A 17,716-nucleotide genomic window follows, 5' to 3' on the forward strand; every position below is an offset into this window, starting at 1 on the left:
CTCTCGCCGCGCCAGATCTCCTTCTCCGCCGCCTCCATCTCCTCTCTCGACCAGCCCCCCAGCTCCGACCAGCCCTCACGCAACGCCCGGCGCCACAGCCACGGCTCCACGCCAAACTCGTCGTAAAAGCGCCCAAAGCAATCCTGACACTCGAGGCCTGGGCCTCGAGCGTCCTCCGCGGAGACGGGGTTGTCCGTGCTCGCGCCCGCCCACTCCTCGAGCGTCGCCGCCACGAGCGCCCCGTAGACGGCGTCGACCGCTGCCTCCGCCAACGCCTCAGCAGCCGCCTCGCCCGCCTCAGGACCCGTGGCCTCATCTAACAGAATGAAAGGGTGGGGCGCGCCGGCAGCGTCCGAGACCGGCGTCTCGGGCGGGGTAATGCCGGCGGGCCCCCAATATGGGGCACGTCCAGGTCCATCAGCAGCGAGCGAGGGCGGGCCGCCCTCCTCCCCCTCCGCCGGCGCCGCGCCGCCGGTGGAAACCTCCTCCACGGGGTTGGGCCGCTCAGCAGCCAAACCCGCCGCGGTGTCGGGCACCTTCTCGAGCCCCCCCCGCGACCCCTGGCGCCACGGCCGCGCCGCCCTCGGCGGCGCCGCGGCGCCTTCCGTCCGCCCTCGACCTCCTCCTCCCCCCCCGCGGCGGTGATCGTCCCATCGCCGCTCTCCGGCAGCGCGGGCTCCAAGGGGTCCAAACTGGATCCCTCGGTCCCACCTCCGGACCCACCTTCAGCGGCCTGCGCGTCGCAGGCACCGCCGTCCGCCTCTTCGGGGCGCGCGCCGCCGCGGCCCTCGCCGCCAGCCGCTGCCCCGCCACCAGCCGCCTGATCGCCAGCCGCCACCCCAGCCGGGGTGTCGCCCAGCGACAAGCCGCTGAGGGATGCCAAGACCGCAGCTGCGTCCCCCCAGCCCCGCCGGCCGAGAAGAGCTTGGCGGAGCTTCTCCGCCTGGCGGTCGTGGATGTCGAGCGAGCCGATGCCCTTCTCAGCGACCTCGTCGAGGAGGTCACCAGCATCGCCAATGCCCAGCTCCGCGAGCCGCCCCTCATACCTGCGGTAGAGGTTGTCGGCGACGCGCGCGCGCTTGAACAGTCAACAGAGCCGCGAGCGGCTCTCCCAGGTCGATGGCGGGCGAGGCCGCCATCGAAGGCCTGGTGCCCGGCCGCGTGGCCCCCGGGCTGCGGGTGGGTGCTCGCTGTGGCGGCCGCCGAGAGGGCAGAGAGCGGCGGCAGGCCGCCGGGGGAACAAAAAAGAAAATTCCAGAATTGTCGCCGGGGGAACAGAAAAAGAATTTTACAACGAGGCGAAACCCTGTTCGAAGAGAGAGTGGACCTGAGCAGAGAGAGAGAGAGAGAGAGAATTCTTGATACGAAACCACGACGACACACACCAGTCGACTCGCATCGGTTGCCTCCATGAACGGCGGAGCTATTCTCGCGCCCACACCACACCTGGCTCCAACGTGGACACGCCCATAGCTGGGGACACTACTAGGTCACGCATGGCATCACAGAAGTTTTATCTCTGGGCCCCGAAAGGCATCTCTAGCAGTGTCGTTACACATGCCCCCTCCCCTCCTGGGCGCATGCGCCTCACGTCTCGCCAGAGCATAAGCCCTTGGCGTGTGGCGAGACGAGTTTTTCGCCATCGCCGCGAGCAGCAAGCCGCCCGCCGCAAACAGCCGGAGGCATCGCCACGGCACTGGCTGCGCCGCGGTCCCGCACCCGTCGACGCAGCTCCCCCCGCGGAAGACCGCGCGTAGCGACGTCTTGACGATCGAGATGAGCGCGCTCGAGGCTCGCCCACCTACTGCCCCTGAGAGTTGGTTATTGAGTGGGATCAGCTCCCCCCCTTGGGATCGAAGCCGCCACAACCTCACACCCAACATCCCAGGCGGGGTCAGAAGGGGACTCCACACCGGACACCGCCCGGGCACAGCCCCCCTACCCGTCGGATCGCACAGAGGGCCCCCTCGGAGCAGCCCACACACAATCACGCATCGGCAGATTGAGTGCCTGAGTCAGGCAGACAGCACAGACAAGAGGAGAGAGAGGAGAGAGAGAGAGAGAGAGAGAGGAGAGAGGAGAGGGTGAGGGTGTGAACACACGTGAGGAGTGGGGGAGGGTGTCTGTGGTGGGCTATAGTCATACTACGTGGTTAGAACCACGCGCCCCTCAGGAGCTAAGGTAGAGTGTTGGGTGTCAAGACACCGGCGTCGGCGACTCACTCCCCAGAGGGTTGAGCTGCTCAACGAAGGTGAAGCCATCCGGATCTGCACAGCTCGCCCTCCGGACGCGCAGCTCCCCGCGATGGTCCCCTAGCCACCGCCGCGCCTCAACATCTCCAGCAAGTAGTGAAAGGTCCGCCACAGCCTCCAGCCTCCACCTCCACCCGCGAGCCGCCACCGCTGCCGCCCGCGACGCCGCCCGCCGCGTCAGATAGCCGCGACGCGCGCACCGAGTCGAGTCGGAGAGCTGCGCCGCACCAGCAGCAGCATCTGCACCACCAGCAGCAGCAGCAGCAGCACCACCACCACCCGAGAGAGAAGCACACCTGCCCGACGCCGCCCGCCGCGTCAGACGCTCGCGACGCGCGCGTCGAGCCCAGTCGCAGAGCCGCGCCGCGCCAGCAGTAGCATCTGCACCAGCAGCAGCAGCACCACCACCACCAGCACCAACAGAGACAGGCAGTGCAGGCGCACAAGCGCTCGCAGAGCGGCGCGCAGCGCCGCGCACGCCACGCTGCGGACCGTCGGACGAGCGCACCGTACGTCGGCGGCGAGCCGCGTCGCCAGCCGTCTCGCGAGAGAGCGGCGCCGCCGCGTGCGCGCAGCAGCCGCCGCGGCAGAGGCGAGCCGCGGCGACGTCCGCACTAACGGATAACGGCCATTGGTCTCTCTCTCTCTCTCTCTCTCTCTCTCTCTCTCTCTCTCTCTCTCTCTCTCTCGACCTGAGCAACGATATGACTGGGCGGCCAAAGAAGAAAGACGAGCACGCGGGCCGGGGAGAGGGCGACAAGGCGCGCCCTTCTCCGCTGAGGACACATGGTGCGGTACGACGTCACGCTCTGCGCCGCGGAGAGGGAGCAAACAATCGCGGTCGCACTGAAGGAGACGAAGTGCAACGCGCACAAGAAGGCGAAGGAGCTCGGCGCCACGTTTGACGACCTGGCCGTTGGCTCACCCGATGGCGCGGTGCTCGACCCGCCCGACCTACTCACGGACCTTGGCCTCGACGTCGAGCGCTTGTACGCGCTTCCCGCCGGCGACGCCGCCGCCGTCGAGACCGCACCGGCAGATGCGAGCGTGCTGGCAGAGGCAGAGGCGGAGGCGGAGGCGAGCGCGAAGGCGGCGGCGGCAGGCGCGCAGGGCGAGATCCCGGCGACCTCGGTCGAGATCTGCGTCAAGACGCTCGCCTCAAGTGTCGATGAGCCGGTGGTCGTCGGCCGCTACAACGTGGAGACGACGCCCTTGGCCGCGGTGAGGCGCGACGTCGGCGCCCACCTCGGCATCCCACTGCTGGAGGTCGAGCCTGCGGCGGCGGTGGCATCCGGCGACTTGCGTGCCGCTGAGTCGCTCGTCGAGCCAGGCAAAGTGCAGGTCAGGTTTGCGGACGGGCGCGTGCAGGCCCTGTACGTGCAGAGCGACGAGACGGTCGAGACGATGCGGCCGAGGATCTCTGCCATCATGGGCGTCGAAGCGCTGCGTCAGTACGACGTGACGCTACTGTCGGGGTGGGGCAACGATTCGGCGGAGCTCGACTCTGGTGATGTCATCAGCGCGGGGATGGAGCTCTGCGCCGTGCTCGCCGAGCCGGAGGAGGCGTCGGCGCCGGTGCAGATCTTCGTCAAGACGCTGCAGGGACAGACAGTCACCCTCGACGTGAGCCTCGACGCCAGCGTCGCCGCCGTCTACCAGGCGTTGCAGGACAAGCAGTGCCTCCCGGCGTGCCAGCTGCGCCTCATCTTTTCCAGCAAGGAGATGAATCCGGCAAGGCTCACTCTGTCCCTCCCTCCCTCCCACGACACGCCCACGACACGCCCACGACACGCCCACGACGTGTCCCGCCTCAGGACGCTTCGGTGGTACGGCGTGACGAGGGAGTCGACGCTGCATGTGCTGCTACGCCTCGGCGCAAACCCTCCTTGGGGCGGCCTCGCACTCGGCGCGCTTGTGCGCCCGCCGAGGTCGGACGCTGAGCGGGTCAAGCTGCGGCTGATCAGGTCGGCGGCGGACGGCTGTGTTGGCGATCGGCTGGCGGCTGGCCGCGTCGAGGTCCTGGACGAGGCGCCAGAGCTGCTGCGCGACGCGCCGGTCGAGGCGCTCAGGTCGCTCGTCGGGGCCCTCTTCGGCACCCGCACCTCGAGGCTGATCCTCCGCGTTGCGACGCTGCATGATGACTCGGAGGCGGACCTCGGTGCCGTCTTTCAAGACGGCCGCGCGCTATGGGAGTTTGGGCTGCAGGAATCTGCGGTCGTCTACATGGAGAAGGCCACCTTTAGCGAGGGCGAGGACGCGGACGGCGGCGAGGGCGGCGGCGGAGGCGGCGGGGGCGACGACATTGACGATTCGGCGCCGCGTTCTGCGCCGCCGAAGCTGGTGAAGCTCGACCTCAGCCTCGCTTCGCGCCCTCTGCGGTCGTCGGTCGACACCGAGCGCCGCAGCCTCGCCGAGTGGGGTTTCGTTGGCGGCCAGCGCAGCGTGCTGTACGCGCAGACGCGCATGGCGAGGGCGAACGAGGACGCATCGCATCGCATCGGCACCCAGCAGGTCTTTTGCGTGTGCGGCGCGTGGCAGCCGCCGGTGGCGCAGAGCGAGCGCGGCCTCTCGTGCTTCCTCTCCTCGCTGATGGTGGCGGTCGATCACATGCACGCAAAGCCCGCCACCGCCGAGTACGCGATCGGCTTCCTGCGCGCGCTCGTCGTTGACGTCCCTCCTGCCCCGCACGCGCGCTCGGGCGCGCGCTGTTGCCGGCGACGGTCATCGACGGCGCCGTGTTCGAGTCGTCGCCTATCGTCCTCCACTTCCTGCTCTCGCGTTTCGTCGTGGCCGACAACGAGACCGAGGCTGGCGATGCGTGGCAGCGCACGCCGCTCATGTGCAGCCTCGCGGCGGCGAGCTCCTCGGCCGACGGCGCCGTCTTCGAGCGCAGCGCGGTACTCTCTCGCATCAAGATGGGCCTCGGCCGCTTCGCCGACGTGACGCCCGAGCAGCTCGTCACATGCCGCCGCACGGCTGCGCTGCTGCTCAGCCACCCGCGCGGTTTGGCAGCGCTCACGTGGACCGACGGCGGCAAGCCGCGCCGCAACCCGTCGCTCTTTGAGTGGGACTGGGGGAGGCTCGCGTCGACGGCCGCCGACGCGAGCTTCCTCAACCTGTGCGGCGAGCGCCCCGGCAGCGTGCTCCGCCTGGTGCCGACTCTCGAGCTGGCGCGCGCGAGCACGCCGTGCTTGACGCGGCAGGCGCAGGGCCTTGTCTCCGTGCTCGTCGGCCGCGGTAAGGACGTGGCGCGATCGGCCCCAAGAGCTGCGCGCGGTCTGCGTGCGCGACGTCCGCCGCCTGACAGTGCTTGCGCGCTTGAGCGAGCTGTGGGAGCGAGCCATGGTATCACTCGTTGGGCCTGCGTAGCCACAAGTGATGCGGTTGACCTGGTGAGGCACCCGGGTGCTCGACGAGCCGTGCATCGCGATCTCGTCGGAGCCGTCCAAGTAGGATGTGGTCCCATCTGCTGTAAAAAAGGGTTTATAAGTCCGGAGATGATCCTAGCTAGTCGCTTCTTGCTCCCCTGAATCTCCAATGGTGCTTCTTCGGGCCCACAGTCAGCTGTGAACAGCGAACTTGTTCACACGTGTTCTAATTTTGGTTGATTTTGAGCGTAAAAAATGCGTTTCCGGTCAGTTGACAGCGCGCTGCGAGTCTTGCAGCCGTGAGCTGCTCTCTCCGCGCAGTTTTTGTCGACTTCTGATCATCGCGTCATGCCGGCCGCTGAGCTGAGGGCTGACAGGAACGATGCTGCCAGAGCAAGTGAAGAATCGCCAGCTGTTCCTGACGTGGAATTTGGACAGAGCCAAGAGATCACCGTCACATTGCGAGGGATTGTCGAGAAGTACTCAGCTGCACAGCTGCTCAATGAGCTGCTGCAGAATGCAGACGACGCAGGGTCGACCACATTCAAGGCTCTGCTAGATATGAGGACGGACGCTCATACCTCGCGAACGACCAAGCTATTCTCAGAGTCCTTGGCCGTGGCGCAGGGCCCGGCTTTATACCAGTTCAACCAGCGGGACGCATGTGCTGCTCATGGAACGAGCCTCGTCTGCAAACAGCGCCAGCCCTGCCACCGTGGGAGACTCGGCCCTCGATGAGTCACCCCGCCCAATAATCTATTTTGTATACAACGACCGCCAGGCAAGTAGTAGCAGATCGACTCCCCTTAGGGATAGGGGATCGGGAGCAAGTAAGAGGAGGAGGCGTACGCCTGGGCGTACGTAAAGATATGTATATCGCGATTTCTTCGAGGTCACACCCATCCATTTCTCTCTTCAGCTGGGTGAACTCATTCAAGGATTCATCTTTCATGACCGGAGGGTCTCATCTCTCAATGTCCCACCCCCCTGCCGCGCGCGAGCCTTCTAGGCCCGCGGGTCTAGTCTCCCTCCATCCAGAGCTCGCACCTCAACCTCTCATAGACCAGCGCACAGCGCCATCGGACGTATTTTATCTTCTCAATAACAAGGTCTGTGACTCAGACGCCCCTACCCTACTAGTACCACTTGGACGGTCGTCACGTCGGGGATGGTAACCGTAACCGTCCAGCGTAGAGGGCCTTGTGTAGCCCTCCTTTTGGTATATCCGGCTACGGGATGCGCCGCCTCACCCACCGAGTCGCGGACCTCGAGCGGGCGGCCATGACCATCCCTGTCGGCGTCACCGTGAACGTCGTCAACCCGGGCGGGCCGCTGCGCGACGACTCCGAGATGGAAGACGACATGGCGTAGCGCAGTGTCACGCGACCGTTATACACACGGCGCCCCCCTGAGATTCGGTTGAGATGCAGATGAGCTCGCCAGCTCGCGCGTGTAATTCGTCGATCGGTCGTCCTCTTCACACATCTCATTGAGATTGTTATTCAAATTCCATGTTCACAGTCGACGAGCCCGATGACGGGCGAAGCGCTCGTGCAAAGCTTCCTCGCCCCCAACCACACGCTGCGCCGGCAGATCCGGGAGTGGGAAGAGGCGAACGCATGCTGAAGAGCTCAGCGCTTGCGCCGCCCGCCACCGTCGGCCGTTGCGCCGCGGGCGCGGCAGCGGCTTACACCCTCCCGGCCCTCTCTCGCAGAATCGACGTGTGCTTTAAAGCCGTATGCGCAATGCGGTGTACATAGCCTTGCCCCTCTGGCAGTACAGATCAGAGCTCCCGAGCGAGGTGAGGTGGACGCTCTGTCCCACTTTCGCGGCTCTCGCTCTCGGCGCCTCTCGCGCCCCCTCTCGCGTTGCCGCTTTATTATTATTCTGAGGCTCGGGCGTCGGGGCTGACCAAGCATGAGTTGGTCAAAGTAGTCCAGGAGACACAAAAACGTAGCAGATGAACACAAAATGTGTGTTCGAGGCGTTCGGCGAGAGAGCGGAGGGAGAGCGCTTGTCGCTTGCGTCATCGCGGCGCGCGGGCGGGCCCGTGCCTGCTGTGGCTTGTGCGGGCCGCTCGCGCCCAGCGCTCCACCGCCGCCCACCGCCCAGTGCGAAATCGACGCGGAGCGTATACAGTTCCCCTCTCCCCCTTCTCCTCCGCTCACCAGCCTCGGAATTTGTACTGGACGAAGGGCACCTGCGCAGGGCCAGGCGGTGTGGCTGAGCTCGCACGGAGGTGCTGGAGTCGCCCTGGGAGGCATGCGCTCCACCTCCACGTCCTCGTCGTCCTCGTCGTTGCAGCAAATCTCAAACGTGAGCGAGTTTTGCGTCGGCTTGAACTCCGCCTTCGAGATCTCCTGCACCAACTGACTCATCGTCATCGGCATCCGCTCCTGCGGCGGCGGGCGGCGGCGGTGAGGGCGGCTGGGGCGGCGGCGGATTTCAGCGGAGGTGGCGAGTGCGTGGGGGCGGCGGCGGCGGGCTGTGTGCGCGCCTTGAGCTTCTTCTGGTTGGTGAAGAAGGAGTAGAGGATGGAGACGCCGCTCGAGATCATCGTCACCTCGAGCTTGTGCCGCTCCTGAAGATAGGCGAGGCGCTCCTTGAGGATGTGTCCAGGGAGTGTCCAAGGAGTGTCAGGGAGTGTCTAGGGAGGTGTCTAGGGAGGTGTCTGGGAGGTGTCTGGGAGTGTCTAGGGACGGCTCCTGGAAGTAGGCGAGGAACTCCTTGAGGGTGAGCTCTCTGCCCTCGTCCACCTCGTACCGGTCCCACAGCGTCCACTCGGCGCCCTTCGCGCCGATCTTGCGCTTGGGCGCGGCGATGGGCTCCGAGAAGGAGACGAAGGGGAGGGCGAGGTTGACGAAGCCGTTCTTGAAGGACTCGATCGGCTTGGCCGGCTGCATGAGCTTGAGCAGCTCGAGGCAGACGAGCCTAGGACACGTCCCAGACACTTCCCAGACACTTCCGAGACACTTCTCGAGCAGCTCGAGGCAGGTCGAGCCCGGTGACGAGCGAGGTGGTGGTGGCGATGGCGGGGATGATCTTGCCCGCGATCTGCTTGGTGCGGTGGTGGTCCGCCTCGGTGATCTTGTAGTTGCGCGCGCGCAGGTTGGAGGCGGCGGCGATGAAGTCGATGTGGAAGTTGGTGTCGTCGTCCTTCTCAAAGTCGACCTGTCCACCGCCACGAGCTGTGAAGAAGCGTGTGGAAGGGTGGTGTGGAAGGGGGGTGGTACAGAACCTTCCCAAAGCCGGCCGGCGTCATCCGGAGCCTGCAAGCTATATCTCGGCTATATCTCGCCTTTCTCTCGGCCACATCTCGGCGATATCTCGGCTGTATCTCGGCTAGATCTCGGCTATGTCTCGCCGGCGTCATCCGGTACCCCGCGAGCGACGACGGCGCAGGCAGCGTCGCCACGATGGCGTCGCTCGCCTGTGACTCGTAAGGAGTAGCTGGCGAGGAAGCGTCTAGGGAGTGTCTAAGAAGTGTCGCTCGCCTCGTCCTCGTCGGGCGGCGGCGCGGCCGGCGCCTTCTCCGCCTCCTTCGGGTCCGTGGCGATCTTGACGCCTTGCTTCGGGACAAACTCGGGCACCATCGCCGCCTCGACCGCCTTCTTGAAGAGGGCGGGGTCGGTCGAGCCCTTGAGGCCTAGTCTCGGGTAAGTCTCGGGGTAGTCTCGGGTTAGTCTCGGGCGGGGCCAGTCGAGCCCTTGACGCCGTAGTTGAAGGCACGCAGGTTGGCGGCGGCGATGATGAAACCGAGGTGGAGCGGGTCGTCCGCCTAGTCGAGATATGGGGAGATATGGCGAGATATGGCGAGATGTGGCGAGGTGGAGCGGGTCGTCCGCCGAGAACTGGAGCGGCGTCGGCGGCCGCTTGGGGCCCGACCAGAAGGGGGCACCTGCGAGGCGGGGGGTGGAGGCGGGGGGAGGGGGGCGTCTCCTCAGGAAGGGAGTGCCGGGCGGGCGCGACGGCGGGAGGGGCATCTGCCGGACGAGGTGGCCGTGTCGGAGTGTCTAGGGAGTGTCAAGGGAGTGTCAAGGGAGTGTCAAGGGAGTGTCAAGGGAGTGTCAAGGGAGTGTCAAGGGAGTGTCAAGGGAGTGTCAAGGGAGTGTCAAGGGAGTGTCAAGGGAGTGTGGGGGGAGTGTCTAGGGAGTGTGGGGGGAGTGTCTAGGGAGTGTGGGGGGAGTGTCTAGGGCGTGTCGGGGGAGTGTCTAGGGCGTGTGGGGGAAGTGTCTAGGGAGTGTGGGGGGAAGTGTCTGGGGAGTGTGGGGGGAGTGTCTAGGGAGTGTGGGGGGAGTGTCTCGCCGGACGAGGTGGCCATGTCGAGCGGGAAGTTGAAGATGAGCTGCGCGATTTGGTTGTGGAAGAGCTCCTGCGGGCAAGGAGTTAATTAAGAGTTAATTAAGAGTTAATTAAGATTTGTTGTGGAAGAGCTCCTGCGGGCAAGGCTCCGAAGGAGGGCTCAGAAGAGGCCCCAGACGGGCGGGAGCACGGCGCTGGAAGAGCCGAGCCCTGCCCGAGGGAGTGTCTAGGGCGTGTCTAGGGAGTGTCTAGGGCGTGTCTAGGGCGTGTCTAGGGCGTGTCTGGGGGTGTGTGCAAGGGAGAGCTCCTCGAAGCGGAGACGCGCCCAGACCACACACTGCTCGAGCGAGATCGGCTTGTCGACCTAATTAATAAACTAATTGGCTAAGTAATTAACCAGACCACACACTGCTCGAGCGAGATCGGCTTGTCGACCTAATTAATAAATTAATTGGCTAAGTAATTAACCAGACCACACACTGCTCGAGCGAGATCGGCTTGTCGACCTAATTAATAAATTAATTGGCTAAGTAATTAACCAGACCACACACTGCTCGAGCGAGATCGGCTTGTCGACCTAATTAATAAATTAATTGGCTGAGTAATTAACCAGACCACACACTGCTCGAGCGAGATCGGCTTGTCGACGAGGTTCGCGGCGAGGGCCTCGAGCGTCGTCTTGCGCACGCCGGGCTGCCTAGGAAGAAGAAGAAGAAGAGCGGCGCGTCAGAGGAGAGGAGACGCACGGCCGCGAGGCCTTGCACCACGCGTGGCCGCCTCTCGAGGTTGGAGAGGAAGTCTGGCTGGGAGAGGTAGGCGTTGACGTCCTATTAATTAATAACTATATTATTAATTTATAGTAATTAATTAGGCTGGGAGAGGTAGGCGTTGACGTCCTCGGCGCCCTGCCGGAAGAGGCCCTCGAAGCAGTCGCGGCTCCACTGGATGGTGTGCCTAAGTCAGAGCTCATTACGAGTGAATCACGAGAGTGAATTCAAGCAGTCGCGGCTGCGCTGGATGGTGTGCTCGATCTGGTTCGGAAAGTTCTTGAGCGTGCAGACCGGGATGCTCTTCTCGGGCGGGTCTCGCGACGAGCCTAATCAAGAGCTGATTCAGAGCTGATTCAGAGCTGCTTCCCACCTCATCCAGACTTCTCGGGCGGGGTGGCGAGACGAGCCTAATTAAGAGCTGATTAAGAGCTAATTAAGAGCTGATGAAGACTTCTCGGGCGGGGTGGCGAGACGAGCCGTAGCTCTCGGTGAGCTTCGGGACGACGACCTGCACGTTCCCCTTCGGGCCGAGCGTGCCTGTTCACAACCCCGCGGGTGTGAAGAGACGCCGTTCACAGCCGCACGTTCCCCTTTGGGCCGAGCGCGCCGCTCTCGAGGAGCGACTTTTGGTAGTAGATGCAGCGCTGGTCGACGTACAGCCGCGCCTGCACGTTGTCCAGCGCGTTGCACACGCCGGAGAGGCGGCCCCAGAAGGCGTCGTCGAAGATGCCTGATTAGTTAATTAGCTAATTATTACATGATTGAATAAAAGAGGCGGCCCCAGAAGGCGTCGTCGAAGATGCCTTATTAGTTAATTAGCTAATTATTACATGATTGAATAAAAGAGGCGGCCCCAGAAGGCGTCGTCGAAGATGCCCTCTGTCTCGGCGCCCACCCGATCCAGCCTCGCCTCCACCTTGGCCGCCTAATTAAGAGCTAAGGTAGGAGTTAATTAAGAGTTAATTAGGTCGAGCCTCGCCGCCACCTTGGCCGCCGGGTTCATCGCCCCGATCGCCGCCGCGGCGCACGCCGACTTTGCCTTGGTCACGTCCCACGGGCGGAAGAGGAACTGGCGGTTCAGGTTCGACTTCTCGATTGTGTCTGGGTCGGTGACCGTGACGTGCCCGCCCTCGCCTAAGTAAGAGCTCCTCCAGAGGTCATTCAGAGCTACTTAGGTGACCGTGACGTGCCCGCCCTCGCCGCAGCCGATGCCCATCATCGCCCAGTTCTTGAGCATCTCGCACCTAGCTCAGCAGAGCAAGGCTCCTAGAAGGCTCCCAGAAGGCTCCTAGAAGGCTCCTAAGCATCTCGCACCTACCCCAGCAGGCTCCTGGCAACTTCAGACACAGCGCAGAGACGGCTCCCCCGCCCTCCCCGAGAGAGAGAGAGAGAGAGAGAGCGGCTCTCGCACCCGATCGCGCCCGCCCCGACGAGCAAGTAGCCATATCTCCCCACATCTCGCCACATCTCGCCACATCTCGCCATATCTCGCACCCGATCGCGCCCGCCCCGACGAGCAAGTAGCGCAGCGAGCCGAGCTTCTCTTGCGTGCTCCAGCCGAGCGCCGCCGCCTGCGAGTCGTACCGCGAGCTGTGAATAGAAGAGCTGTGAGTGGAAGAGCTGTGAATAGAAGAGCTGTGAAAGAAGAGCCTGCGAGTCGTGCCGCGAGCTGTGAATAGAAGAGCTGTGAGTGGAAGAGCTGTGAAAGAAGAGCCTGCGAGTCGTGCCGCGGGCTGTGAATAGAAGAGCTGTGAGTGGAAGAGCTGTGAAAGAAGAGCCTGCGAGTCGTACCGCGAGCCGCGCGGCGCCGTCTCTGCGGGCGGAAGCGCCTCCTTGCCGTCGGCAGGCAGGCACTCCTCCGCGTCGAAGTAGAGCCACTGCTTCAGCGGCATGAACTTGCCGCTGGCAGCCTTCATCACCTCCTGCGCAGCCATGCCGCCAAAGATGGCGCACATCGGCGCGAGCTCGCCCCGCGCCCCAGACGCCTAATGACCAGCTCATGAAGAGTGAGTTCAGAGTTAATCAGGCGCGAGCTCGCCCCGCGCCCCGGACGCCAGGTTGCGAAGCAGCCGCTCCGACGCCTCCGCCTCCGGGGAGCCGGCCGCGCCGAGCGACTCGACGGCGCCGGGCAGCTCCCGCGCGCGTGTGAGCACCTCGGCTGCGGCTGCGGCGTCGGAGGGCGGGGGCAGCTGCCCGTGGGCTGAGCGGTAGGCGTCGAGAGCCTGGAGGCCGAGATGCAGCTGTGAGTTGAAGAGCGGTGAGTTGAAGAGCGGTGAGTTGAAGAGCGGTGAGTTGAAGAGCGGTGAGTTGAAGAGCGGTGAGTTGAAGAGCGGTGAGTTGAAGAGCGGTGCGTTGAAGAGCCTGGAAGCCGAGGTGCAGCTGCATCGGCCGCTCGAACTTCGCGAAGTCCGAGACGAGGAAGTCGGGCGCAGCGAGAGCTTGCGGGAGGGGGAGGAAGGAGACCGACTGCTTCTGCTTGACTTGGTGCATGTACCCCCCGGACGTGTACGCGCCGTAGCCGCTCGTGTCCCCGATGGAGAAGGAGAAGGGGCCGAGCACCTCGATCGGGCGGGGGCCGGACCCGTTCACTAAACTAGTTGATTAAACGGATTCACTTAGGGGCCGAGCACCTTGATCGGGCGGGAGCCGGACCCGTTGAGCTCGGTCATGCCCTGCACCTCGGTGAAGCAGACGTGGTCTCCGTCCGAGAGGCCGTGCCTAGAAGGTTCCAAGAAGGGTCCTGGAAGGGTCCTCGGCAGACGTGGTCCGAGAGTGTACGCGCCGAGTCTCGTCATGCATCTAGGAAGCTAGGAAGTGTCTAGGAAGTGTCTAGGAGGTGTCTAGGGAGTGTCTGGGAAGTGTCGCGCCGAGTCTCGTCATGCATCGTCACGATGCCCTCCTAATTGACCAATGAATCGTAGTTCAGTATTCAAGACTCCTCGTCTCGCCGTGCCTCGTCACGACGCCCTCCTCGTCCTGCGAGACCGAAGTGAGCATCCCACTCACCGGCTCCTCGCCTAATCAATCGTTAATTAATCGTTAATTAACAGTTGATTAATAGCATCCCACTCACCGGCTCCTCGCCGTCCGCGTCGACGACCTCAAACGCGGCGCCTGTTCACAGCTCTCCCATTCACGGCTCTTCGATTCACGGCGTCCGCCGCTGGGTCCTCAAAGGCGCGGCGCCGAAGTCGCAGAACAGGCCGCCGAAGAGGCCGTACGTGTCTGCCAGGATGAAGCGGCCCCCGGACTTGCGGCACGCCTCGTTGATGCGCGTCGCCTCGCCGAGCGGCGCGCCTAAGGGAGGCTCCTGCATCCCTCCTGCAAGGCTACTTCAAGGCGGGTCGCCTCGCCGCAGCGGCGCGCCCGTCACAACAACGATCCCGAAGGAGGCGATGGCGTCGGCGGTGAGGTCGCCCTCGAGCTCGGCGACGGGGACGTACTGGTTGAGCTCGGCGAGCCGCGGCGCCGTCGCCGTGGCGCGCCGCTTGCCCACGTCCTCCTCGCGCAGGAAGAACTGCGCAGACAGGTCGGCGAGAGTGGCCGGTGCAGGGTCGTAGAGCGTCACGCTCTTGACGCCGCCGAGGACGACGTTCTTCGCAATCTCCACGCCGAGGCCCCGCAGGCCGACAATCTGCATGCGCGCGGCGGCGAGGGCATGCGGCGCCGAGGGGGGCGGAGGTGCGGGAGGCGGGATCTGAGGGCGGCGGCGGCAAGGAGGCGGCAGCAAGGGAGGCGGTGGCGGAGGAGAGGGAGGGAGGCGGAGGCGGGAGAGGGGGAGGAGCGAGGGTCCGTACCAACACGCTCGATGCCATCATCTTGCGCATCGCCTCGTGCCCAAGCACGTAGAGCTGGCGGCTGTACAGCGCCTCGTCGATCTTGGCGCCGTCCGTCTCCATGTCCTGCACGGTGTCCGCCATTTGTCTGTGGAGCAGGCGAGAGGGGCGCGGCGAAGTGGGCGGGAGGGAGGGAGGGAGGCGGGGCGGGGGGGCGGCAAAGAACGGGGCGGGAGAGGCGGGGCGGGAGAGGCGGCCTTGTGGATCTGCGGCGCCGTCAAGAGCGCGGGCCGCGTCGAGTTTCTTTCTTTTTTGAGAGCGCCTTCGTTGTAAATAGTACAAACCCAATGGTCCTCTGCGAGCGGTCCTTCGTTGCAGTCGCACACACGCACACGCCACGCCGCACCTTTCTCGATGAGCTGGTGAAGGCGGGAAAGATTCTGCTCTTCGACGAGGATCGGGCGGTGGTGATGCGATATGCTCCTGGCGGGGGGCGCGGTCGAGGGCGCGGGGGTGGGTCGCGCAGTGCCCGCTGGCGGGGCAAGCGGCGAGGGGGTCGCCGGGGGGGTTGGGATGATGGGGATGGTCTTTTCGGCGAGCACTACGGTGCTCGCGGATTCGACTGTCCCCCCGATCGTGCCCACCTCCATGAGGACGACGGCGCCTTCTAAAGGTCCGTCGCAGGCTGTGCCTCTTTTGGTACCTGTGTCGAACCTGTGTGCTCTGCGAGAGAGTTCTTTTTGTTGAATTCTTTCTCGATGAGGTGACTTGGACCACCAAGAGCGAGAGAGAGAGAGAGAGAGAGAGAGAGAGAGAGAGAGAGAGAGAGAGAGAGAGAGATCTCCCACCAAGAGCGGGCTGGGGCTGCAGAAGCAGCGCATCTCAGTCGTTCTTCACACGGCCATCGCAGAGCAGGTCGTGAATGAGCTTGCCTGTGGCGGGGGTGGGCGGGTGCACGGAGCTAAGTGCCTCGCCACCCTCGCAGGAGTCGCTTACTCGAGTAGGCGGCTCCCGTGGTGTACCTGTGTTAGTGCCAGTGCGCGCCAGTCCCGTGCCCAGTGTTGTGCGAGGGAGTTTTGTTGTAAAATTCTTTCTCGTTGTCTGCTGTGCCTTTTGTGGTGCTAGTTCGTGCCAGTCTGCTGTGAGAGGGGCTTGTATTCGTAGAATTCTTTGTCGACGACGTCGGCGGCCTGCCGCCGCTCTCTGCCCTCTCGGCGGCCGCCACAGCGAGCACCCACCCGCAGCCCGGGGGCCACGCGGCCGGGCACCAGGCCTAGAGGCCTTCGATGGCGGCCTCACCCGCCATCGACCTGGGAGAGCCGCTCGCGGCTCTGTTCAAGCGCGCGCGCGTCGCCGACAACCTCTACAGCAGGTATGAGGGGCGGCTCGCGGAGCTGGGCGTTGGCGACGCTGGCGACCTCCTCGAGGAGGTCGCTGAGAAGGGCATCGGCTCGCTCAACATCCACGACCGCCAGGCGGAGAAGCTCCGCCGGGCTCTTCTCGGCCGGCGGGGCTGGGGGGACGCAGCTGCGGTCTTGGCATCCCTCAGCGGCTTGTCGCTGGGCGACACCCCAGCTGGGGTGGCGGCTGGCGATCAGGCGGCTGGTGGCGGGGCAGCGGCTGGCGGCGAGGGCCGCGGCGGGGCGCGCGCCCCCAAGAGGCGGACGGCGGTGCCTGCGACGCGCAGGCCGCAGAAGGTGGGTCCGGAGGTGGGAGGATCCAGTTTGGACCCCTTGGAGCCCGCGCTGCCGGAGAGCGGCGATGGTACGATCGCTGCCGCGGGGGGGAGGAGGAGGTCGAGGGCGGGCGGAAGGCGCCGCGGCGCCGCCGAGGGCGGCGCGGCCGTGGCGCCAGGGGTCGCGGGGGAGGGCTTGAGAAGGTGCCCGACACCGCGGCGGGTTTGGCTGCTGAGCGGCCCAGCCCAGTGGAGGAGGTTTCCACCGGCGGCGCGGCGCCGGCGGAGGGGGAGGAGGGCGGCCCGCCCTCGCTCGCTGCTGATGACCCTGGACGTGCCCACTTTGCGCGACCGCCACTTGGCTTGGCGTGCGACCTCAGCGCGCCCGCGGTCAGCTCGACGGGGCGCGCATGTCAGCGAGAGGTGTGCCGGTAGAGCGATCCCGGTCTTGTCGAACGCAGCCCCACGCCACGGTTGCCAGCCGTGCCTTCGCGAGAGTCGCCTGTTGTAAGATTCTAAAATAGGGGGACTTTTTTCTTTTTCTCGCGATGTCTGCCCCGTCGCGCCGCCGCTCAACGAGGGTCCTTTCCTCAACGTCGGGCTAGAGAGAGAGCCCTAGCCTTGGGGGTGCGCGTTCGCAGGGAAAGGGCCGTAAATTAAACACGGGTCTCCGAGGGTTGGCCCCGCGTACCGGGTTTCCCCTTCACTGCAGGACGCCCCCTCTACTCGGAGCTAATGAACAGGGTAGTTAGTTAGTTAAGGCGAATGAACACCACACGGCAGCCATTTTTCTTTATTTTCGCGCTCTTGCTTGTCTCATCCCGCAGCTTCCGCGCGCCGCCTGCTCGGCCATGTCCTCGTCCCGCCCCTCCTCCGAGATGGAGAGCTACATCGCGGCGTACGCCGGCCACACGCGGCTCAAGCGGCTGCAGTTCATCGCGCAGCACGAGCCCACGCTGCGAGCGGAGGCTCTGCGCATCGCGGTGGAGCAGGCGCGGCAGGGCGTAAACACGGCGCTGTACCAGGAGCTGTGCGCGACGGAGGGCTGCCCGGTGGCCCGCGACGACGCGTGGGTCGACTCGGTCGAGAAGAAGGCCTCCGCACGCCTCGACAAGCTTGAGTCGGACCTCGCGTCGCACAAGACGTCGCTGGTCAAGGAGTCGATCCGGATGGGGCACTCCGACCTGGGCGACTTCCACGCCTCGCGCGGCGACTTCGCCACCGCGCTCAAGTGCTACGTCCGCACGCGCGACTACTGCACCACCTCAAGACACACCCTCTCCATGTGCCTCGCCGTCGTCAAGGCGCCGCCCACCACCCTCCTCCACCCTCTCCCTCCACAATCTCCCTCGAACGTTTCCCCCTTCATCTCGAAGCCGTCCCCGTACGCTCGCTCGTCGTGCAGCTGGCAGTCCCCGCTGCCGTCCGCGTCGGGCACATCACGCCGATCCTCGGCGTGCGAGTCGCGCGGGCTGGGGGCAGCGGCTTCACCAAAGCCCGCTCTCGGATGGATCGAGCGCCTGCCCGCCCCCGACGAGGACAGTGATGGCTGCAGCAGCGATAGCGAGAACGA

At 65.0% G+C, this 17,716-nt stretch overlaps 4 protein-coding genes across 4 annotated transcripts in view; 3 read left to right on the top strand and 1 right to left on the bottom strand.

Moving 5' to 3' along the window:
- Positions 1 to 3,131: 3,131 nt before the first annotated feature.
- EMIHUDRAFT_364415 (hypothetical protein) lies at positions 3,132 to 3,710 on the top strand (the record flags this gene model as incomplete). Its single annotated transcript, XM_005784921.1, has 1 exon — positions 3,132 to 3,710. A coding segment is annotated over one exon (579 nt), but the record flags the coding sequence as incomplete, so codon positions are not given.
- A 69-nt stretch (positions 3,711 to 3,779) lies between these two features.
- On the top strand, positions 3,780 to 4,124 carry EMIHUDRAFT_72001 (hypothetical protein; the record flags this gene model as incomplete). Its single annotated transcript, XM_005784922.1, has 2 exons — positions 3,780 to 3,997; positions 4,067 to 4,124. Coding segments are annotated over 2 exons (276 nt in total), but the record flags the coding sequence as incomplete, so codon positions are not given.
- Positions 4,125 to 7,486: 3,362 nt separating this feature from the next.
- Positions 7,487 to 14,745, bottom strand: EMIHUDRAFT_467973 (hypothetical protein). The gene is made up of 32 exons (XM_005784923.1): positions 14,726 to 14,745; positions 14,490 to 14,616; positions 14,059 to 14,326; positions 13,879 to 13,989; positions 13,766 to 13,806; positions 13,660 to 13,698; positions 13,560 to 13,588; positions 13,323 to 13,410; positions 13,054 to 13,251; positions 12,846 to 12,914; positions 12,484 to 12,677; positions 12,187 to 12,282; positions 11,873 to 11,936; positions 11,678 to 11,821; positions 11,569 to 11,608; positions 11,300 to 11,422; positions 11,170 to 11,229; positions 10,949 to 11,018; positions 10,816 to 10,876; positions 10,700 to 10,749; positions 10,571 to 10,619; positions 10,227 to 10,286; positions 9,926 to 9,989; positions 9,466 to 9,518; positions 9,335 to 9,398; positions 9,115 to 9,266; positions 8,985 to 9,050; positions 8,583 to 8,791; positions 8,326 to 8,551; positions 8,118 to 8,201; positions 7,894 to 8,016; positions 7,487 to 7,820 (listed from the first exon to the last, which is right to left on the bottom strand). The coding sequence occupies exons 2-32, from the start codon at positions 14,610 to 14,612 to the stop codon at positions 7,785 to 7,787; spliced, it is 3,054 nt and encodes a 1,017-aa protein (XP_005784980.1). The 5' UTR covers positions 14,613 to 14,616; positions 14,726 to 14,745; the 3' UTR covers positions 7,487 to 7,784.
- A 2,249-nt stretch (positions 14,746 to 16,994) lies between these two features.
- The window catches only part of EMIHUDRAFT_429574 (hypothetical protein), a gene marked incomplete at its 5' end in the record, with an annotated part of 3,927 nt that continues 3,205 nt past the window's right edge, over positions 16,995 to 17,716 (top strand). Inside the window, one exon of the mRNA XM_005784924.1 lies at positions 16,995 to 17,527. Within this exon, the coding sequence (XP_005784981.1) occupies positions 16,995 to 17,527 (533 nt within the window). The remainder of the gene's footprint in view (positions 17,528 to 17,716) is intronic.

The sequence above is a fragment of the Emiliania huxleyi genome, assembly GCF_000372725.1.
Source record: "Emiliania huxleyi CCMP1516 chromosome Unknown EMIHUscaffold_166, whole genome shotgun sequence".
In the NCBI taxonomy this organism is placed as follows: domain Eukaryota; phylum Haptophyta; order Isochrysidales; family Noelaerhabdaceae; genus Emiliania; species Emiliania huxleyi.